This window comes from Hyperolius riggenbachi, chromosome 5 (genome assembly GCF_040937935.1).
Source record: "Hyperolius riggenbachi isolate aHypRig1 chromosome 5, aHypRig1.pri, whole genome shotgun sequence".
Classification (NCBI taxonomy): domain Eukaryota; kingdom Metazoa; phylum Chordata; class Amphibia; order Anura; family Hyperoliidae; genus Hyperolius; species Hyperolius riggenbachi.
The window spans coordinates 206,377,016-206,401,485 of NC_090650.1; the positions used below are offsets into that span (position 1 = coordinate 206,377,016).

Genomic DNA, 24,470 nt, shown 5'->3' on the forward strand with positions numbered 1-24,470 from the left:
GTACATTGGTCACATCTTTTAAGTTACACAATAAATCAGAAAAGTGGATTGTAATTCTCGAATTTGAATATATATAAAAGCATGTGTGGCCACCTTACCAGCTACTGGTGCAGCGTGATAGACAAGGTAAATACCCATTATCTAGAAAATATGAATTGCTTACCTGATTTACCCATATAGTTTATGCCGAGTATTACGGCCTATTTCCTTTGGCACAAGATGGCAAATTACAAACCATCATTAGCGATAAAGATTCACCACCACCAATAAAGATCATGGGAAATATAGTCCTGGGCTCAAAAAAATTTCCTTAAATGGCAAGAGACGGTAGGTACTGAAATGGTTAAGGTGTTTGCAAGCTTTACTTTTCTAAAAAAAAAAAAAAAATAATATGGTCCTATTAAGTTTAAGAGAACTCAGCTCCTTTTAAGGCCAGGTTCACAATGGTCAGTTGCATAACGCACGCATTATAATGCGACAGACTGGACATAGACTTTAATACAAGGCCTGCATGCAGCGAGTTAGAATAACGCCATCAGTTACAAAGCAGAGATGTGAACAGCCCTGTAGAACTGTAGGGGCAGCGAGTTGGCATGCTGAATTATTCTGCAACACAACCGACCACTGAACAGGGCGTAAATGATTACAGTATAATCTCGTTATAGTAGACTCCAAAAGCTCGTACACACATCGGATTTTTCCAAACGACTGGTCGTTTGGACGTTTGAACGTCCGGTCATTCGGACGTCAAATCGGGCGTGTGTATCAGCTAAATGGCCGATCGCGCACACGCCCGATTTGACGTCCAAACAACCGGATGTTCAAACGTTCAAACGACCGGTCGTTTGGAAAAGTCCAACGTGTGTACGAGCCTCAATGGACCAGGAAAAGTGGTTTACTATATCAGAAGATTAGCATATTAGAAATTGTCCTAGAAGTGGTCCAGCATGCCCTGGTACATTCTATGCTGCAAAGGAGCAGCTCTGTCCTCCCATTGGAGGTACAGTACAAGCACTTGCACATTCGGTGGACTACAAGGTTAAGTATAACTTAAGGCTGCATAGCCAGGCTGAACAAATATCTTGTACAGTATCCAGGGCTCCTTAAAAATTGCAACCATCACTGAATAGAGGCAGCCACTCGCTTCCTGTGAGTGGCTCTGATACCTACAAAGGTGGGACTTGCAGCACGTGGCCTGCAAAACTTTCTGCTAACACTTGAGCCAATCATGAAGCCGCTCTTTAACCACTTCAGGACTCAGCCTTTACCCCCCTTAAGGACCAGCGCTGCTTTCGCTGATCTGTGCTGGGTGGGCTCTACAACCCCCAGCACAGATCAAATACCAGGCAGAGCGACCAGATCGCCCCCCTTTTTTCCCCACTAGGGGGATGATGTGCTGGGGGGGGGGGGGGGGTCTGATCGCTCCTGCCTGCGTGTGGCTGGCGGGGGGGCACCTCAAAGCCCCCTCCATCGCAGGATTCCCCCTCTCCCTGCCCCAGAGATTGGAGGCTGCACAGGAACGGATCTGTCCTGTGCAGCCTCTAACGGGCTCTTGCCTGTCATGTGACAGCGATCCCTGATTGGCCGGGGATCGCTGATCTAGTACAACGCTGCTACTGTTAGCAGCGTTGTACAAATGTAAGCAAAGCGGATTATTTCCGCTTGTGTTTATATTTAGCCTGCGAGCGGCAGCCCGCAGGCTATTCACGAAGCCCCCCGCCGTGAATTGACAGGAAGCAGCCGCTCCCGCGAGCGGCTGTTTCCTGATTAATTAGCCTGCAGCCGGCGACGCAGATGTGCGTCGCTGGTCCTGCAGCTGCCACTTTGTCGACGCCCGTTATGAGTGCGCGGTCGGCAAGTGGTTAAAATGCAGCCAACCATGATAAGCCACTCCAATCTGTAATGCGAGTGAATCCAACACCTTCGCGGGTGGGACTTAGCACTCACCTCGCCACTCTTACTTTCGCAGCGAGTAGTCCCGCTCTAATCTGCACTACAAGTGAAAGTAGCCTGTACTGCGCTCCATACGCAACCAGGAGCGTCATCGCTAATAAGGGAACATATACCTGGGAGTGCGTACAATTACATGGGAAAAAACTGTGACAATACTTTTAGCGGTGATTACAAAATGGAAGTGGTAATACTGTATCCTCTTGTTTACATTCATATCATTCCTAATTTTCCCCAGGCTGCTTATTTGTACAGTACTGTAATATCCAGCGCTGGTGCCAGTCTTCTTGTCTTACAATCGTTATCAGGCATCAAGTCACTTGCAGCCAGCCTTAAGAGAGCAGCAGACCATGGGTTTCACACTGACGTATGATGCATGCACTGCCCACTGTTTACTAGTGTCAGCGTCACGTAAGGGCCAATGTAAACATCTTTACTATAACAGAAGTTTTATTATATCAGAGTTTACAATACCAGGCGTTGCTCCCATAGACTTATAATGGAGATTGGCTGGGACCTGGAGAGGTAGATTACTATACCAGAATGTTCACTGATAATGTTTAAATGTATAATATATGATACCAGAGTTTATTATAACGAGATTATGCTGTAAAAAAAAAAAAACAGCTGTCATGTCTCATGTAGCAGTTATTTGGCAGAGCAGTTTGCATTTTTTTTTTTTTTTTTTAAGGCAAGAAAGTACAAAAAAAATAAAAAATGATGTTCTCAACCAACATAAACATACCTGTATGAAAGGCTCAGTGCTAACAAATACACATGTAAACAAGTTTTACCCAGAAATGTATTTTATTGGAAATAAAAACACAATACAATATTGAACACCAAAAAACGTAATTGTTTTAGAACTGTAGAAATAAGTACACTAGATATTATGAGCCAGGAGGAATGTGATGCCTCAGTAGCCGAGCCACCCCGATTGCTACATGTTGTTCAGGCAAAATTTGAAGGACATCAGTCAAGGGCACCTGTGTTGACAAGTACTTGGGCCAGAATCTCAAGATTAACATCTAAAAAGAAAAACATTATTATTGCTTGTATAAATAGAAGGAGGCACGAAAATCATGACCAATATTAATGATAAGCTATATGAGCTATAGCATTGCTCACCACATCTGCAATACTCAAAGAGAAGATCATAGTAAAAAACAAATGTAAATTCATAAAGGAACTAAAGAATTCTTCCAGGAATCCGTGATTATGAAGCAAAACAATGATGTGCATCAAGCTCACATCCAGCCCAAAGAAAATGTACATCTATTGCCAACACTGGTAAAGGGCTTTATTTTAACCTTTGAAGTTGGGGGCTGCTGTACACACACTGGATTCTCCGCAGAAACGTTAGTTATTAGCCACGTCGGCTGAGCTCCATCTAGTGTGTGTATTAGTGGGCATTAGTCCTTGTTACAAAGACAAAATGCAAAAGAATTAGAAAAAAAATCCAAATGTGTTTGTTTTTTTTTTTACGGTGGAGAAAAACATAAAACAGAGAGCAGACAAAAGCAAAAAATACAGATTCTCGATTGGCCCACTGACTAATTATATGTGTGAATTTCCCATAGTGGAGTAAAATGGGTACGATATGAGCAAGTGCGGTCCTTGCCTTAGGCATCCCATTATTTTTGCCTATTTAATTTCTTATTCATTTAAATATGCTGTAAGGGCTGGTTCAGACAGGCGTTTGGAGGCGTCGCGTTCGTTGGCGTCGCGGCGGCAATGCGTTCGGGCTTTCAGCAGCATTCGCATTGCGTTCGGATGCGGTCGCGTTTTTTCTTCCCCTAGGGGAACATTACCCGTCACGGTTAACCGCCCCTGGAAGCAACATGTAGCTTCCAGGGGCTCCTTGAACGCCAGTGAAAATCGGGACCTGAACGCCGCGTTCGTGTAAAAGCACGTGAAAGCTTGGTACAAACGCTCCCATTCACTTGAATGGGAGCGTTTAACGCTAAGCCCCGAACGCTGGCAGTAAACGCTGCACAAACGTCCGTCTGAACCAGCCCTTAATTTAAAACTATGGGCCCGTTTTGTCTTTGCTTGACATGCGACTTGCGAGATGTGATGCCAGCACAGCTGTGATGCAGGACGCACCCGAATCCATGATGCGAAAAAATGTCCCTGCATGCAAATTGGACAGCAGCCAATTGATTTTAATAGGCTGTATTTCCCTGTCTGATGTAGCACAGTAAAAAAACTTTTTTTCTAAAAACTTGCTAGAGCAGGGGAGTCACATAAGGGGACAAAATCTAAACTACAGCCCAAGTTTATCAATATTTAGCATCTCAAACTAACAATGTTTCAACCAGAAATCTAAAAAGAATGCAAAAGCCTTTCCCTAAAAAAACAAAAACAAATAAACCTCAGAGCTTGGGGGGCAATTTCTTCAGCCACAATAAAGCTAAGCTTTCACTCCTGCATCATTTTTGGCTGTAGCTGAAGTAAACATTTTCCACTTCTGTTGCAGTCTGCCTTTTAATTCTTGAACAATTTTCTTGAAGGGTATATTTTGCAAACTTCACTCCATGTTTTATGTGAAAATGCCAACGTATATCATAGACCTTCACCACAGACACTACCTCGTAACACAAAATGCATACTGCCTTCTTTTGGCATCAACTTTTCTCTTCTTGGACATTTTGGTATTTGATATTTTTAAGCTCTACTCCATGAAATACCAGCAGTGAAATGCTGAAGTAGAAACACTGCATTCTAGCTGCAAAATAGGACTTCAAAAGGTCACTAAATCAAAGTGCATTGTGTCTCTCGCCAGTGTGTGCTTAAAATTTAGCCAAGCCCAAGACAATTGTCCATTTGAAGCTCTTGCAGGTCACATAAAATAGAGAGGCAAGGTGGATCAGGCCTTGAGTTGACATCTGTGGGCTACAGATTGCAGTGGAATTCTCAGCAAACCACAATAATGTGACAAGGATCTACTTGGAGAGGACAGAGCACCATCCTACCACTTCAGCAACCTCTGGTCATGCCTGGAAATCTTGACTCTGCATTGGTTTTACAGAAAGATAGCCTGAGAGCAAGCACTATCATTGTAGTAAAGATCATATAATGTTTGTTAGCACCACATCACCATCAGCAACAATGACCAACTAATGCTGCGTACACACTGGCGACTACGGTCGTTTGAAACAGCTAATTAACGATCGTTCCGCCGACAATCGGGGAAAGAACTTTACCAAACGATCATTAACACGAACGACAAAAGAACGACATCGGGAAGATGGAAATATCCAACCTGACGGATCGTATCTACCGACAATCGTTACAAAACTATAGTATGTACAGACATCGGCCAATAACGATCGTTACAAGGGCCAATACGCCTGCGTTGAATTCTGCCCAGCTTCAGTACTTCCTTTGTAGCGCGGCCGTAAAGATTGTTACATTGCTCATTTCAATTAAACTTTGTTTTCAAGTTAACTATCATATATTTGTATCTATTGTAACTCCATGTCAGTGGTTTTTTTTTTAATTTTATATAAATATGAACGCAACATATCCTTCTGATCGTTCTTTTCTGCGAGAACGATCGTTAAAATGTGTATGATGATCGCTGCATCCCATCGTTGCATTCCAATCTTTCCAATATCGTTCGTCTGGTAACTATCGTTCCTTGCAAACGATAGTTATTCCAAGTGTGTACGTAGCATAAGGCTTGCTTCATCAGCACTGTCATTTAAAGACCAGCACTGAGTAATAGCAAACTGGTCCTGAGTCCTTAGGTTTACAGGTTTCATTGTGCTGTCAAAAGGCCAGCCAGTTCATAGAGAAACAAAGTAAAGAAGAAGACAACACCCACTCCTCCCCCCCCCCAAAAAGGAAAATAAAAAAAAGCTGGTCTAAACTTTCTGTTATGTTTGTCCCCTCCCTCCACTCGCTAACACTGAACTAGGCACCACTCCTCCTGAAATCCCCCACCCCCATTTTAATTACCAAAATAATTCTTAGTTAATACAGGATTATGCAAATTTTTTATGCAACTTTATGCAGCATGAAAATGAACAAATCAAATCTGGCCAAAGTGGAATTCAATTGGTCAATTTTCAAGCGGCATAAATTTGCATGTACATTTGCATAATCCTGCATCAACTCAGAATTATTTACATTTCATAGAGAGGAATAGTGTCTTTCTCCAATATATCAAACAGTTGTGTGCGGGTTTTGTTGAGAGATGCGGCAGGAGGGTGTGGCAATATAAGCATACATACCTTAATAATAAGCATAAATAATTAATGAAAAATAGGTTTAAAGACTGAAAGGACAACTGAAGTGACTGGGGATATGGAGGCTGCCATATTTATTTCCTTTAAGGCTGCTTTCACAGTGGGACATTACAGGCGCACGTTAGAGCAGCCTGTAACGCAGCCCAACTCACAGTAATGAAAATCAATGGGCTGTTCACAGTGCCCACGTTGCGTTACATTGTAACGCTGTACGTTATTTTAAAGTGCAGCATGCTGTGCGTTCTACGCGGCTTTAGCCACGTTAGACTGCACATGCTCAGTATTGTTTTTTTTTTTTTTTTTTGAGCAGGAGAGGAGGAGGGGAGAGTCCGCTATTGTTAGCCACATGGCTAATTAATATTCACTGCACTACAGTGTAGTGATGGGAAGATTCATTGAAAAGAGCTGGACTTCCTATCGCTACTATTCAGAATCGATTCACTGAAAAGAGCCGGACTTCCCATTACTAGGTTCAGTCCTGCTGCTCTGCCTCTGAATCGATTCAGAACAGTACAGATAGGAAGTCCGTCTCTTTTCAATGAATCGATTCATTGAAAAGAGCCGGACTTCCCATCACTACTGCAGTGTTTACTTCCTGGAGTGGCCGCTGATTGGCTGGCGGGACCACATGATGCGGAGTGTTGGAGTGTTCCGATCACGTGGTCCCCGCTGAGTATCAGACAAATAAGGCGCACCAACAGCCGCGCAACACGGCTCACTCTGGCGTCCACCTCCAATACCACCAGGCGTTGCGTTAGGGGTACGTTATGCGATCTTAACGTCCCCTTAAAACACAACGTCTTGGTGTGAAAGAGGCCTAAAACAAAACCAGTTGCCTGGCATTCCTGCTGATCTTTCATGCATCAGAAGAATCTGAAACAAACCAAAAACAAGCATGCGGCATATCCAGTCAAACGTAAGTCAGAGCACCTGATCTGCATACTTGTTCAGGGCCTAGAGCTTAAAGTATTAGAGGCAAAGGATCAGTAGGACAACCAGGCCATTTGCATTGTTTAAAGAAAATAAATATGGCAGCCTCCATATCCTCTCACTTCAGGTGGCCTTTAAAGGACAACTGTAGTGAGAAGAATATGGAGGCTGCCATATTTATTACCTTTTGAACAATACCAGTTCCCTGGCAGCCCCGCTGATCCATTCGGCTGCAGCAGTGTTTGAATAATACCATAAACAAGCATGCAGCTGAACTTGTCAGATCTGACAATGTCAGAAACATCTGATCTGCAGCATGCTTGTTCAGGGTCTATGGCTAAAAGTATTAGAGGCAGAGGATCAGCAGAATAGCCAGGTAACTGGTACTGTTTAAAGGGACCCTGAACAATCAAAAATAAAATTGGTACTTACTTGTGGCTTCCTCCAGCCCACCGCAGGCAGCGAGGACCCTCCGCATCCTCCTGGCTCCTCTCCCGGTCCCCGCTGGCGGCTCGGTTACCGGCGACTTTCGAGCAGAAGGTCGGCAGTATACTTCCTGCCGGCGGCGTGATGACGCATAGCGGCCAGCATGATGATGCATAGCATGCCAGTCCAGGAAGTGCACTGCCCACCTTCAGCCCGAAAGTCGCCTGTACCGGAGCCGCCAGCGGGACCAGGAGAGGAGCCAGGAGGATGCCAGTGGACCTCGCAGCCTACGGTGGGATGGAGGAAGCCCCAGGTAAGTACCAATTTTATTTTTTATTGACAGTTCAGGGTCCCTTTAAAAAGAAATAAAATATGGCAGCCTCCATATCCCTCTCATTACAGTTGTCCTTCAATCTCATCTTTAGGTCTTCAAAATGTTGCACATCCAGACATATGACACTGCATGAAGAAAAGTACATATATAATATATATAACACATATAAAATGTATAACTTACCCTGAAGAGCAGGATAAAATGGAGAAATGGTTTTTAGAATATTTGTCACTGTAGTTGCATCTTTTCCTTTAAGAAGCTGAAGGATATCGGGGCTCAGTGCTTTGCTCGTTTTCCCTTGGGACTGGCTAGACGACTGTGCTTCCTCTGAACCATTTGGTGGAGATGTGGCATACAGATCATCATCTTCATCATCCACATCTAATCCAGGCTGTGTCTTTACTTCAGGACTCCTGGGCAATGTGGCAGACCTGATTTCAGACTCATCATCGACATCGGTGTTGGTAATTCTACCAACCTGAGCAACATTTGAACTGTGTGCTGTATTCTGATCATCCTGAAAAACTGCATAATGAGGATCACTTGCCTTAGGTTCAGGCGCCCTGTGATCTGTATATTTAGTGCTATAGGAAGATGAAGCAGATGAAGTAGAAGATGGCTGCGTTAAAGTCACATTCACAGATGTAAGAGTAGGAGTTTTATCATATCTGTGCACAGCAGAGGATGATGAGAACATGTATGGCATCTCATCTGGATCTTCCAACTTTCTGCGTTTCCCTCCTGGAGAATCTTTATTACAAAAATAATAATAATTTTAGTTCTCTGTACATAGCTTTCAATATACAAAAAGCATGCATTTGAGAAATAAAAGTGCACAGTCTAAACCACTACGGCTTCCGCTTGTTCACAGATTTAGGCCTAGTCTCCATTTATGCCTATTAGAGGTTTTCTGGAACAAGTGTTTTGCTTGCTAAAGAAAGCCAATGGGCTCATTTCCATTACATGCAAATTTTTATTCACATTCTGCTGCCACACTAGTGTGCGTCCAAATTGGCCATAATGATTATCAATAGCTCAGCATGTGAAATGAGAAAAGAAAACAGACACCACAAACAAAAATTTGCACACGTTTCCTTCTTTGCCTGTGAGAATTTGCATTTGCAGTGGCTGTAGTTGATATTTAGCATTAACACTAATTTAATTTTATGTAACTTTGCGCAATACTAAAACAGTGTTAATAACCATACAATTTTATTTTATTTTTTTACATATCTTAAAATTTAATCAATATTCTTGATTGAGTGTATTGTTCAAATTATCAAACCAGAATTTTTCACCACAGCTGATAGGTAATTATCGATAATTCAAGAAAACCGACTGATTTCTTTCAAATCAGGAAAAATATTTCTTCTATACAATCGATATTTTTTAATCGCAAAAAAAAAGACTGAAAAATCAAATGTTTTGGATGAATGTATGGCATCCTTTAGCATGACATCTCTCTTATGAGATTGCATAGAGTGCAAACATTTTTTATACAACCAATAGTGGTAAGCGATAGCAACCAAAGACTGAATTGGACTACAGTAAACGTTAGACTTAAAACGAAGGGAAACATCAATACCTGAAGCACTGCTGCTCTCTGGAAAAGCATCTAGCCAGGAAGGAATACCTTCACTTGTGGCTTTCTCTCCACAGTCAGCTTCTACTTTTACATTTAGACGCTCAAAAGCATGTGCATCTGTCATTGAACACATGGAGGAAGTGGATGTAGACGGTGCTTCAATATTTAAAACTGGGTTCACCGCTGTAATTTCCAAACCTTCAAAGGAAAACGAAAAAAAAAAAACATTTTTTACTGGGCCAAAATTAAAAAAAATTTAAAATTCCCAAACATGAACGGCATACATAATGAATCTATATAAAGCATGTAAGAATTACATACCCACATTTCTGCCAGCATCTATGTTTCCATAAATAGCGGGGGGATGAATCTGGAATGAAAACAAAATGATTTATATAGCAGACTAGCAGACTGTAGCAAAGTGCAGAAAAACAAAGGTGTACTTCTGCAAAGCTTCTAATAGTTTATTACAGTACAGCTTCTAATAGTTTATTACACTACTTCAATGTATCATGTACCCAGTTCTGGGTGTGTTATATCTTCATTTAACATTCAACCAAGCACAATGCCATAAAATCCACTATACTGAGTAAGCCAAGACATAAAATATTGACCTACATAGACTTGAGTTGAAGCCATATATTTAAAGGACAACTGTAGCAATAGGTATGTGGAGGCTGCCATATTTATTTCTATTTAAGCGATACCAGTTGCCTGGCTATAATGCTGATCGTCTGCCTTTAATACGTTTAGACATGAACCTGGAACAAGAATAGCCAGAGTAGGTGTTTCTGTCATTGTCAGATCTGACAAGATTAGCTGCATGCTTGTTTCTAGATTGAAAAGGAAAGGAGAGAGCGCCGGCACTGCTGTCAATCCTCTTTTATTCATAATTCCAGACATAAAACAAGGCATAATTGCATATAAAAAATCATGGCACATACCATTAGTGACTGTGGATGCGGTGGGTGCGTGGGGTGTAGAGCCTTACAGCTGTTTCGCGCTCCTGCGCTTCTACAGGGGCTGCCTCTGTAGAAGCGCAGGAGCGCGAAACAGCTGTAAGGCTCTACACCCACATCCACAGTCACTAATGGTATGTGCCATGATTTTTTATATGCAATTATGCCTTGTTTTATGTCTGGAATTATGAATAGAGGATTGACAGCAGTGCCGGCGCTCTCTCCTTTCTTTTCAATATAGACACTGCTTTTGCCTGAGCACGCTGAGGACCCCCTGCTTGCATACCTAGCCTGTGACTGTGCTGCCCTCCTCTCTCTCCCCCTCCAACTGCTGTGTTGTATGAGTTGCAGTGCCGGCATCCTTGCTTCTTATGCTTCCTGACTTCTGACATGCTTGTTTCTAGTGTGATTCAGACACTACTGCAACCAAAGGGCATTACGGTATTCAAAAGGAAAAATATGCCAGGAAAAATAAAGTGAAAAACATGCCTTTTTTTCACTTCAAGCAGGCAACATAGTTAATTTTTTTTTTTTGTAATCATAAATCTTATTAGGTAAAAAAAAAAAAAAAAAAAAAAAACAATTTATGAACATGGAGATAATAAAATGATAGAGTATTTGTGTGTGCAACTGTAATAACTTAAATCACCAACTTAAAGTGTTGGTTCATGTCCAGAACAGCCTTTCCCATTCCCTCCCCCTTTCATCTCATTCAGAAGAATCCCAGCATCCTCTTCTTGGAAAAAAGCGATAAAATAAAAACAAATATCAGGCTTGAGAGATCTTTCTTTTAAGTCACTTTTTTCTTTCAGCATACTGGAAATTGCACCTGAAACCCCTCCATATCCGTGTGTGTAGGAGATATATATATATTGATAGATAGGATATATACAGTGGTGTGAAAAACTATTTGCCCCCTTCCTGATTTCTTATTCTTTTGTTTGTCACACTTAAATGTTTCTGCTCATCAAAAAACGTTAACTATTAGTCAAAGATAACCTAATTGAACACAAAATGCAGTTTTAAATGATGGTTTTTATTATTTAGTGAGAAAAAAAAAACTCCAAATCTACATGGCCCTGTGTGAAAAAGTGATTGCCCCCCCCTTGTTAACCGGTTCAGCACCGCAGTCCGAAAATCTCATGCATCCGAGCAACGTTCACCTCCCATTCATTCGCCTATAACTTTATTGCTACTTATCACAATGAATTGATTTATATCTTGTTTTTTCCGCCACTAATTAGGCTTTCTTTGGGTAGTACATTTTGCTAAGAATTATTTTTTTCTAAATCTATTTTAACAGGAAGATTAAGAAAGAAATGAAAAAAAATCATTATTTCTCAGTTTTTGGCCATTATAGTTTGAAATTAATATACGCTAGCGTAATTAAAACTCATGTATTTTATTTGCCCATCTGTCCCGCTTATTACACCATTTAAACGATGTCCCTATCACAATTTATGGTGCCGATATTTCATTTAGAAATAAAGGTGCATTTTTTCAATTTGCGTCCATCACTATTTATAAGCTTATAATTTTAAATAATATAATAAAATATTCTCTTGACATGCATATTTAAAAAGTTCAGACCCTTGGGTAACTATTTATGTTGTTTTTGTTTTTTTTTAATTGTATTTTTTATTTTTATTTTTAATAGAAAAAGTGTATGTGGGTAATTTTTGGTGTGGGAGGGAAACTGTTAATTTTAAGTGTAAAAAATATTTTTTTTTAATTAAAAATGAATTGTGGTGCAGTTTACTATTCGGCCACAAGATGGCCACAGTGAAAAAAGTCCTAGATGCGAACTATTTCGCATCTAGGAACTTAAAAGCAGGGGAAATGTTTCCTGGGGGCAGAAATACCGCGCTCTCTGGAGAGAAAGCGTCGGTATTTCTGCGGGGAAGATAGATCGGTGAATGGGAATTATATTCCCATTCACTGATCGGGGGGCTAGCGGCGGGCAGCGGGGGCGCGCCCGATCGCGCGCACGAGGCGGCGGCAGCAGCGCCTATCTAAACGAGGAAGCTCGTCCAGATAGGCCGAACTGGTTAAAAAATAACTTAAAGGTGGTTTATTACACCTGAGTTCAATTTCTGTAGTCACCCCCAGGCCTGATTACTGCCACACCTGTTTCAATCAAGAAATCACTTAAATAGGAGCTATCTGACACAGAGAAGTAGACCAAAAGCACCTCAAAAGCTAAACATCATGCCAAGATCCAAAGAAATTCAGGAACAAATGAGAACAAAAGTACTGTAATTGAAATCTATCAGTCTGGTAAAGGTTATAAAGCAATTTCTAAAGCTTTGGGACTCCAGCAAACCACAGTGAGAGCCATTATCCACAAATGGCAAACACATGGAACAGTGATGAACCTTCCCAGGAGTGGCCGGCCGACAAAAATTACCCCAAGAGCGCAGAGAAAACTCATCCGAGAGGCCACAAAAGACCCCAGGACAACATCTAAAGAACTGCAGGCCTCACTTGCCTCAATTAAGGTCAGTGTTCATGACTCCACCATAAGAAAGAGACTGGGCAAAAACGGCCTGCATGGAAGATATCCAAGGCGCAAACACTTTTAAGCAAAAAGAACATTAAGGCTCGCCTCAATTTTGCTAAAAAAAACATCTCAATGATTGCCAAGACTTTTGGGAAAATACCTTGTGGACCGACGAGACAAAAGTTGAACTTTTTGGAAGGTGCGTGTCCCGTTACATCTGGCGTAGAAGTAACACAGCATTTCAGCAAAAGAACTTCATACCAACAGTAAAATATGGTGGTGGTAGTGTGATGGTCTGGGGTTGTTTTGCTGCTTCAGGAACTGGAAGGCATGCTGTGATAGATGGAACCATGAATTCTACTGTCTGCCAAAAAATCCTGAAGGAGAATGTCCGGCCATCTATTCGTCAACTCAAGCTGAAGCGATCTTGGGTGCTGCAGCAGGACAATGACCCAAAACACACCAGTAAATTCACCTCTGAATGGCTGAAGAAAAACAAAATGAAGACTTTGGAGAGGCCTAATCAAAGTCCTGACCTGAATCCTATTGAGACGTTGTGGCATGACCTTAAAAAGGCGGTTCATGCTAGAAAACCCTCAAATAAAGCTGAATTACAACAATTCTGCAAAGATGAGTGGGCCAAAATTCCTCCAGAGCGCTGTAAAAGACTGGTTGCAAGTTATCGCAAATTCTTGATTGCAGTTATTGCTGCTAAGGGTGGCCCTAACAGTTATTAGGTTCAGGGGGCAATTTCTTTTTCACACAGGGCCATGCAGGTTTTGAGGTTTTTTTCTCACTACATAATAAAAAACATCATTTAAAACTGCATTCTGTGTTCAATTATGTTATCTTTGACTACTAGTTAACGTTTTTCGATGAGCAGAAACATTTAAGTGTGACAAACATGCAAAAAAATAAGAAATCAGGAAGGGGGCAAATAGTTGTTCACACCACTGTATAAATAAATATATATATATATATATATATATATATATATATATATATATATATATATATATATATATATATATATATAGATAGATAGATAGATAGAAAGGCACATATGTACATACATACACACGTGGGGGTATGTGTATGGGGGTGATTGAATACGGTACTTACATCTGGGGTAATTTTAAGAGCTTCAGGTCTGAGGTCTGCTTTTTCCAGAACCTGCTAATAAAAAAAAAAAAAAAAAAATACACACATGCTTAATACCACATAAAATCAGTAAAATTGTAATAAGATTTTTTTTAAAAGGACTCATCTAGCACAGGTAGTTTTAAACTGTGCGGCACAGGAAGTATTAAACTGCGCGGCACAAACTGTTACACCCAATTTTGTTTCATTTTTAAGAAACTATAAAAATTACTCAGCTAAAAGGAAGGATAGAATATCCATTCTGTTATACAGCTAACTGACTCAAGCAGGTCAGTCACTAATTAAGCTTCTACAACTATCTCAAAGTACAATATAAAATGTAGCTTTTATTGCTATATGCGTTAAAATCATCTGGGGTAACAAAATACAAATGAGAGTTAAAGGGCCCCTGCGTGGTACATAAAACTGAAATTTGGACTTACCTGGGGCTTCCTCCAGCCGCCTGTAGCCCAAAAGGTCTTCCGGCATCATCATCTTCCCTCTATTTGGGACGCCGGCGGCTCCAGTATTCGGTGACTCTCAGGTGAAATCGCACGTGTGCGCACCTGTCACGTCATGACACTGGTTGTCGCAAGCCTCCTGCGCATGCACAGTTCTCTAAAGACTGAACCACACATGCGTAGGAGGCTTACGGCGACCAGCATGAGGACGCAACAGGTGCGCAAACGTGCAACTTTACCCGAGAGTCACCGATTACTGGAGCCACCAGCATCCCAAGGAGAGGGAAGATGATGATGCCGGAGGACCTTGTGGACTATGGGCAGCTGGAGGAAGCCCCAGGTAAGTCCAAATTTTGATTTTATGTAATGCTCAGGGTCCCTTAAAAAAAAAAAAAAAGTCACTTATGGTCTTATAGTATTTAGCGCTACTATAGGCCTTTATTGAAGATCTATGGTTCTGCATAGGGTACCACGTCTGGAGGAACGGTGGGGTGGGTTGAGCGAGGGGAGAGTTGCATAGTTATTTGGGTTGAAAAAAAGACATACGTCCGAGTTCAACCAGAAAACAAAGTACACCAACAGCCTTCCCCCTCACATATCCCTGTTGATCCAGAGGAAGGCAAAAAACCCTTACAAGACATAGTCCAATTAGCCCCAAAAGGGAAAAAATTCCTTCCCGACTCCAGATGGCAATCCGATTAAAATCCCTGGATCCACATCACCGGGCATTACCTAGTAATTATAGCCATGGATGTCTCATCGCAAGGAAAGCATCTAAGCCTCCTTTAAGGCTGCTTTCACAGTGAGACATTACAGGCGCACGTTAGTGCAGCCTGTAACGCTCCCCAACGCACAGCAATGTAACTGCAATGGGCTGCACAGTGCCCAGGTTGCATTACATTGTAACGCTGCACGTCAATCTAAAGTGCAGCATGCTACGGCGTTAGAGCGGCTTTGCCGCGTTAGCCTGCTTGCACAGGCGCAGTGATTAGCCACATGGTTAATTAATATTCACTGCACTGTGCGGACGTCACGTGATGCGGAGTGTTCCGCTCATGTGGTCTCCACCAGCGCATGCGTACTATAGTACGCATCACGGACGCATCAAAGAGCCGCTTAACGCGGCTCTTTGCTAACGTCCTCTGCCACCACCCCCATGCGTTGCGTTAGGTGCACGTTATGCGACCTTAACGTAGCAACTAACGCAACGTCTTAGTGTGTAAGAAGCCTAAATGCAGACATAGAATTTGCCTTTACTTCCTGTGGCAATGCATTCCACATCTTAATCTCTCTTACTGTAAAGAACCCTTTCCTAAATAAATGGCTAAAACATTTTCCTCCATGAGCAGATCATGTCCTCTAGTCCTTTGAGAAGGCCTAGTGACAAAAAGCTCATCCACTAAGCTTTTATATTGCCCTCTGATGTAGTTATACATGTTAATTAGATCCCCTCTAAGGCGTCTTTACTCTAGACTAAATAAACCCAGTTTATCTAACCTTTCTTGGTAAGAGAGACCTTCCATCCCTCATATCAATTTTGTTGCCCGTCTCTGCACCTGCTCTAAAACTGCAATATCTTTCCTGTAATGTGGTGCCCAGAACTGAATTCCATATTCCAGATGTGGCCTTACTAGAGGGCTTAACAGGGGCAATATTATGTTAGCATCTCAAGGTTTTATTTCCCTTTTAATGCGTCCCAAAATTTTATTAGCTTTAGCTGCAGCAGCTTGGCATGGAATACGATTAACTTGTTGTCGATGAGTACTCCTAAGTCCTTCTCCAAGTTTGATGTTCCCATCTGTATCCCGTTTATTTTGTATGGCGCTACACCATTGTTACGACCAAAATGCATGACTTTGCATATTTCAACATTGAATTTCATCTGCCATTTATGTGCCCATATAGTCATCCTATCCATATCCTGTTGCAATATGTCACTATCTTCCTGAGAGTTGATGATTCTGCACAATTTTGTATCATCTGCAAAAATAGCAACATTGCTTTCTACTGCATCTACTACTAGATCATTAATAAATAAATTGAAGAGCACTGGACCCAGTACTGACACCTGTGGGACCCCAATGCTGCTAACAGTCACCCATTTTAAATATGATTCATTGACCACAACACTTTGTTTTCTGTCCATTAGCTAGTTCCCTATCCATGCACACAGACTCTTCCCCAGTCCTTGCATCCTCAACTTTTGCACCAGACTTTTGTGTGGAACAGTGTCGAATGCCTTTGCAAAGTCCAAGTATATCACATCTACAGCATTCCCTATATCCACATTAGCATAAAAAATTAAGAGTTTAAAATTTTTTACTTTGCGAACATTTGCCTGTTTATCTGTAGCACCGATGGATAAGGATTACAGGCTTGCAATGTACCTTTCATAGGCAATTATTCTGTATTTACCCATTCACGTTCCGTCGTTTTCACTTGAGCAATGTTCACCTCCCATTGATTAGCCTATAACTTTATCACTACTTATCACAATGAACTGATCTATATCTTGTTTTTTCCACCACCAATTAGGCTTTCTTTGGGGGGTACATTTTGCTAAGAGCCACTTTACTGTAAATGCATTTTAACAGGAAGAATAAGAAAAAACGGAAAAAATTCATTATTTCTCAGTTTTCAGCCATTATAGTTTTAAAATAATACATGCCTCCATAATTAAAACTCACGTATTGTATTTGCCCATATGTCCCGGTTATTACACCGTTAAAATTATGTCCCTATCACAATGTATGGCGACAATATTTTATTTGGAAATAAAGTGCATTTTTTCCGTTTTGCATCTATCACTATTTACAAGTTTAAAATAAAAAAAAAATAGAAATATTTAATCTTTACATTGATATTTAAAAAGTTTAGACCCTTAGGTAAATATTTACTTTTTTTTATTGTAATGTTTTTTGTTTTTTTTATATTAAACATTTAGCTACCAGTAACTGCATACTCCTAGTATTCAGCTTTATCAACACTGAAAAATCTGGACGATGTGTTAAGGCTTTAATTTAACCACTTCCTGCAAAATGGACATTTTAAAGCTTGCTATTTTTGCTCTTTTTAGTTCAAATTGAAGTGTTCATAAGCAATCCATTTTGCAGTAACAAAGATCCAATTACACCCGTGGGGCTGTTCTGTACCGTTTATGGGCCAGTGGGAAGTGGTTAAAATACTCAGTAAATTCAAGCTTTTAGACGAGTCTCAAGCTTACCGTTTTGTCAAACCTTTTAGACACATTTTTCCTTATGCTAGGTACACACCATACAATTTTCTGTTAGATTTTCTCTTAGATTTACCTGCCAGATAGCTTTTTTCCATGTTGTAGGTAAATCTAACAGAAGAATCTAACAGAAAATTGTATGGTGTGTACCTAGCATTACCCAAAAAAAACCAAAAAAAAAACAACAACATTTGCTTCTGTATGACAAGATTAGTGAAGTACAACCGATTGTAAAAGTATGTTTTAATACAATTAAATTAATTTCGATTTATGACACTTACTTCCAACCCTTTGCAAGTGAGGAAATACTTTTCCAAATTGTCACTTAGCTGCTCAGTCAGTTTCAGTACTATAGATGCCTCCGCACGGGATGAAATCTTGAAAGTTTCCTATAGGAGTTGGACAAATTTTTATAATTAACACCTATTGGGTAAAGCTATACAAACAGATTAAAAAAAAATACAAAGACTAGCAAAAATAAAGTAAACATACCGAATACTTTAAAGCCAACAGTCGTTTATCTAAAACGGAACACTTTAAAGAAAAAAAAATCATTACACGGGTTCATTTGAAGCTTGCAAGACAATGTAGCATCATTGGACTGTATAATACCATCTTTGTCACTGTGTTAAAATTTGTCATTAACAAGATCTAGCAAGTAAATATGGTTTAGCAATTTTCATTACCAATGATACTCATATAAAAGGACTGAAAGAAGAATCACTCATGCATAGTTATTTTTCTTTTTGTGCGGATTAAATTACCTTGCCTACTGGTAAGACTTACCAGTAACACATTTCCAGTGAATCAAAAGGACAGCACCAGAGAGGGTGCTGTCCTTTTAAATTCACTGGCGTGGCTTGAAAGAGCTTGTTCAACATATGTTGGAATTAAAATGAATGGTGGAACATGTATGCCAGTGTAAAATTCCATTTTACTGAAAAGGCATCTACCGCCCAAGCGTTTTCTCGAGGGTTGAAAGGGCAGAACATCTAGCACTTTGTATTGATCTTTGAGGAAAGGAGGTTGATTGCAGGTTTTCTCCATCTGTCATAGAGCTTTCAAAAGTCAGATTCAAGAACCCTTCATCCTGAAGAAAAGATGTCTGACTGAGGAAGTCCGCTATTGCGATGAATGTACCTCCCAAATGGACAGCATTTATTGAGAGATTTTTTATTGTAGTTGAATGGGGACAGCGGAGGAATGAGGGCAGGGAGAGAGCACCAGGAAGGCTGTATGGGATCCAGAGTCTTCCCTCTTCTAAGGTAAGCATCCAAGTCTCTCTTTTATTATGGCACTTTAGGTTTGTTTTAAACCTAACTATTGCTAACGACTCCGCTGTAACCCAACTGATCAGCCAACGAGCTGAAGAGACCAAATGGGAAGGTAACTAATTGAAAATGTCTTATCCCTCCTTGTAGTTGAAAGGCAAACCGTAGGTATGGCTGAGATGAATGGGGAGGTGCACATAGGCATTCTTCAAGTCCAATGGCTTGTTCAAATTCAGCATTAGTGTTCAAGACCCAAACACACACATTCAGTGCCATTTCAGCACTGAACAGCAGGACAAGATGCATTTCACTTGGCTCCAATACTTCCTTCCTCCTTGCAGCTTGGAAGGAGGAAGTACTGGAGTTAATTGAAACACATGCCATCCTGCTGCTCAGTGCTGAAATGGTGCTGATCGTAATTCCAAATTCAAACACTACCAATGACACCATAAACTCCTGACTCTGATGAGGGTTGGAGACCGTTTTGATACTGTCCATTCTGAATCTCCTTTGTTGAATGAATTTGTTTAGGAATTTCAGATTTACAGTGAATCTCTATCTGCATCCTGCATGGTGCAGATATTCCTCATGAATCATACAAAACATCAAAATCAAAAACAATACTTTCAAGTCTTCTAGGCACGGTCAGAGCACTTATTCACTCTGGCTGGAAAACTACTACCTCTCCTTCCTTAAAAAAATGGCTAATAAGACAAGTTGAGCAAATAAAAGAGGTCAAGGAGCTTATCCATTGTGCTCATAATACACGAAAAAAAAAAAAAAAATCAGGGAGACCTGGGCTCCATGGACTAAAGGCCCGTACACACGCCTGACTGCAGGCAACGACGGGTCCGTCGTCACCTCCCGCTGGGCTGGTTTTCAGCAGACAGTCCGGCGTGTGTACAGTCTGTTGGCGAACTGATAAGGCTGTTTCTGAGCGATCCGCCGTGCGCCGGACTGTCGCTGGAACGCCAAGCCCAGCGGGAGGTGACGACAGACCAGTCGTTGCCTGCAGTCAGGCGTGTGCACGGGCCTTAAGTTTGTAACCACTGATATATACCAGAAGTTATGTAACTAAACTTCAAAATCAGGCCCCCCCTTCCCCTACATCTTCCCTATCCACCACCCCACGTCACTTTCTTCTCTCTCCTTGCTACTCTTCCCTTCTAATTTGCTCTCTCTCTTTCATTCATGTACTCTCAAGTAACTATCTCTTTAAGAACACCTGTGGTCAACATCAAATACAATAATACTCTGAGAACAGTTTATTTAATATTAATGATATGCGGTTAAGAACTGGAGGTACCACCCTACAATTAGCATCTATAATAGCACCTACCTCCTACTATACTAACTAAACATATATGTTCTGTATTTCATTTCCTATCTTGTGTTATATAATGTGTTACAAAAAGATATGTAAAGTTCTGTTGAAATTGAATTTTTCACAATGTAAAATGTTATATTCATATATTTTCAATAAAAGAAACAGAAGCTTTATCTAGATCAGTAATTTGTCTATTTTAGACTTGAATGACTTCTAAAATAAAAAATGTTCTTTCTTAGAAATGTTTTTCTTTGCATCAGAAGACTTCTCCAATACTTCATCCAGTTTAGAACCAAAAAGTAGTTCACATTCACAGTATATTCCATACAAATTAGATGTCCCTTTCCCAGGTTATAAGCCAGACTCCCTGACAAGCAGAATTAAGGAAACCTATAGCAAAATGAGTTCACTTACCTGAGGCTTCTACCAACTCCCTGCAGACGTCCTGTGCCCATTCTGTCCTGAAACTATACGCCACTCCCCCGTGGCCCGCCCTGGCTACTTTTTGGGTTTACACAGACTGGCCAGTCGATTGCCACTGCACCTGCGCAGCCCTGGCTGTGTGCGTCCTGCACAGGCGCAGTACTCCAAAGTCTCACACTTCGCATGTGATTTTCGAGTTCTGCGCAGGCGCAGTACGAGATATTCGAGTACTGCGCCTGCGCAGGACACTCCTGGCAATGCGAGGATGCACGTGGCCAGAGCCACGCAGGCACAGTAGCCAATCGACTGGCCAGTTAGTGTAAACCGAACCTTAGCAGCAGCGGTGGACCAGAGGAACGCTCCAGGATGGCGCGGGCACAGGACGTCTGCCGGGGGCTGGTAAAAGCCCCAGGTAAGTGAAACTTCATTTTTTCATTTTGATTTACGTTTACTTTAATGAGAGCTGTAGATCTGCCTGCTAATCTAACAGGCTTGTCCAACACATCAGCCAAATAACCAACTGCATCAATGTAGTTAAAGACTCCCACAATCTATTTGCTACTTGCAAAGAACTGAAACTTGAAGCCAGACCTAAAAACCTCACCTGTTCAGGCATCATCGCAGTGCGACTTCTGCAGTTACTGACCCAGATTTGTATTTACCTTGTGTTACCTTTGTTTGAAACTTAGAGACTATAACGACTAAAACACACATTGCATATATTCCCTTAGCATAAAAAGCTATAATAACCTGATGGGTCGTATCTGTTAAACCCTTTCCTCAAGCCCCGCCTTTTGTAATGTAGCCCAATCCCCCTGCAGACAGGTGCCATGGCAATCTCTGCATCAGAGATAGAGTGCCATGGAAGCGCCACAGCACTTTTCTGCAAGGGGTCGGATACAGCACTTTGGGGGAGAGTTGAAACAGAAAATACCCGGCAGATAGTTTTAACTTTTTATGGTAATGGAATATGTACAACATGTTTTAGATTTTATAGTCTCTTTAAACAGTATGTATATGTTAGAAGTGTTAATTTAAATGTACAGCACCTTGTAAGATGCTGGTTATACATGTATCATTGATTGCTACAACTTGGGTGTAGAATCTAACAATGATATGTAAGACTATGGTGTGGTGATATATTGAGGTGCTGAGGATATTAGGGAATACAGGAACATATTTCTGTCATTTTTTCTGTCTGCTATATCTCACATGTGTATTCTGCTTTGAAGCGATGGTCATCTGGCTGTACTACATTTGCATCTAAAGGGACTTCAGTGAATAGAGATGGGGTGTTAGCCTCCAGCAAAGACATTGGTTAATTAGACAATGGCAGAAGTGAAGGGTTTTGTTCTACCTTATCTGGAGTGGAAGCTTGGAAGTCATTGACAACTGAAACATTCACCACTTCTGTTGATGAAGGCTGTTAAAGCATTGTGAAGAACTCTAGACTAGCCAGGAAGAGCCTCCTGTGTGTTAAACACTATTTCGTTGTGAGGAAATTAAATTATTGGTGGAGGTGCAAACTATATCCTTATCTTTGATCAGCTAGGAAATACGGTCAACAATGGGGTTGTCACCTGTAACTTGGACTAGGGAAGTCTTTTCATGTATGTGGGCTATAGTACATTTTTCACATGTGGATGTTAGATCTCTGCAAATCCAATTATGACTGAGGATGTAATTAAATCTAGTTCCCCCCCCCCCCCCCGTCCACACAGGCTTACAGCCTCGAGGCGAATATTTCATTATAAAAACCAGGGGACAGATACCTCAAATCAGTCCCCTCCTGACGGTAGCTGCAGCTGGACTCCTGGCCCAAGCTAGTGGACTCCTGGTCTAACCAGAATTGTGTCCGTCCACAAAAGTCCAAGGTTCTTCTATCTGGATCCCTGTATTTTGGTAAGCAAATTGCTTGGTGTGCATTTTTGTAACTTATCTTTGTAGACTCTTAATTTTGTAACTATTTATTTTAGTTTTTTGTAATCTTTTGTATATATTCTGTCCTGCATTGTTTTCCTGGGATATTAAATCGTTATTTAATAAGCTTGACTTCTGCTGTACTAAACTAACACTCATAGCCTAGAAGAGATTGAAGTGTGTATAATGCTGCATACACACTTGAGATAAAAGTGTTTAGAAAAGGCAAGATCACAGACCAATTTTACCCCCTTCCATGTAATATGAGAGCCATACTCTACACAGTCTATTCTATGGAGCTGCACTCCCCATCAGATAAAATCTTTGCAAGATGCTGCACACAAAGATGCTGCACACATTCAAAAGATCATTATCTGCAAAAGATCTCTTCCTGCAATAGATCCATTCCTGCAAAATGCATTCATAGTCTGAGATCTACAGATCCTCATACACACCTTGTTTAACAGACTTCATCTGCATATCTGGCAATCATCTGCAGATCTGAAAATCCATCCGGGTGGATCTGATCTGCAGATGATCTGCAGATCATTGCCTGTTAAACAAGGTATGTATGATGATCTGCAGATATCATAGACTATGAATGCATTTTGCAGGAATGGATCTATTGCAGGAAGAGATCTTTTGCAGATACTGATCTTTTGAATGTGTGCAGCATCTTTGTGTGCAGCGTCTTGCAAAGAGTTTATCTGATGGGGAGTGCAGCTCCATAGAATAGACTGTGTAGAGTATGGCTCTCATACTACATGGAAGGGGGTTACATTGGTCTGTGATCTTGCCTTTTCCAAAGACTTTTATCTCAAGTGTGTATGCAGGATAAGTCCGTGCCTAATTGTATGCTTGAGCAACACTACCATATGAAATTGTAATTGCATTGTGTGTGGGGGCGTTTGTCATACGTTGGCCTAAAGCGCACAGCTGACCCAACGTACGAAAACGCCAGTGCGAGTAGCGACAGCAGAGTGGCTAACAGTATCGTTCGGAACGACTGTTAGTGGTTTTGCTTCACTACAGTGTAAAATTGCAACTGTGTGTGTGTGTGCGTGGCGTTCCCGTATTCGGCCTAAAGCGCAAAGCTGACCCGAATACGAAAACACAGATTGCGCGCTGAGCACTCGACAGCAGAGAGGACGTGTCTAGCAAACCGCTAGTGGTGGCAGTGAGAAGTGTTCTGAGGGGTCCCAGCCTTGTTTTAGCTCGAATAAGGCTGCTCCCCGCTTGATCTGGTCAAACTGGCAGTCGGGAACCGTATACGCAGACGTGCCGCAGGCCGGTTCCTGACATATGGTCTGTAGCATTTAAAACTGTATTTTAAAAGGCAAGGTAATTGTATTAATCTAACTAAGAAGTTGTTTGGGAGGTAGACCATATCTGGAGGAAGGTTCAGATACTGCTTACCCTAACCTACAAAGCGGTCCACAACCTCTCTCCCATGTACATCTCACTAGTTTCCAGATATCAACCCAACCACAATCTAAAATCTGCACATGACCTTTTCTCCTCCTCACATTTTACGTATACAAGATTTCTCATGCGCATCACTCCCTCAAAACGTACTTTTTCCAACAAGTACAGTGTCTAACTTAGGACATTCCTACTCGTTTACCCCTATTTCTTTAGATTGTGAACTCACAAGGGCAGGGGTCTTACTATATTTTGTCTTGGGATTTGTTATTCATTTTTGGTCTTGAAATTTGTTATACATGTAGTCCCCGGTTAACGAACGAGATAGGGACTGTAG

At 41.2% G+C, this 24,470-nt stretch overlaps 1 protein-coding gene across 5 annotated transcripts in view; it reads right to left on the reverse strand.

Moving 5' to 3' along the window:
* Positions 1 to 2,738: 2,738 nt before the first annotated feature.
* LOC137518575 (uncharacterized) overlaps positions 2,739 to 24,470 on the reverse strand; it is a 76,504-nt gene continuing 54,772 nt past the window's right edge. For all 5 annotated transcript variants that reach the window (XM_068236635.1, XM_068236633.1, XM_068236632.1 and 2 more), the window contains exons 10-16: positions 18,263 to 18,304; positions 18,052 to 18,159; positions 14,060 to 14,113; positions 9,800 to 9,848; positions 9,479 to 9,676; positions 8,077 to 8,643; positions 2,739 to 2,978 (exon numbers count right to left, since the gene is read on the reverse strand). In XM_068236635.1, coding sequence (XP_068092736.1) covers positions 2,923 to 2,978; positions 8,077 to 8,643; positions 9,479 to 9,676; positions 9,800 to 9,848; positions 14,060 to 14,113; positions 18,052 to 18,159; positions 18,263 to 18,304 — 1,074 coding nt within the window. In that variant the 3' untranslated portion in view covers positions 2,739 to 2,922. The remainder of the gene's footprint in view (positions 2,979 to 8,076; positions 8,644 to 9,478; positions 9,677 to 9,799; positions 9,849 to 14,059; positions 14,114 to 18,051; positions 18,160 to 18,262; positions 18,305 to 24,470) is intronic.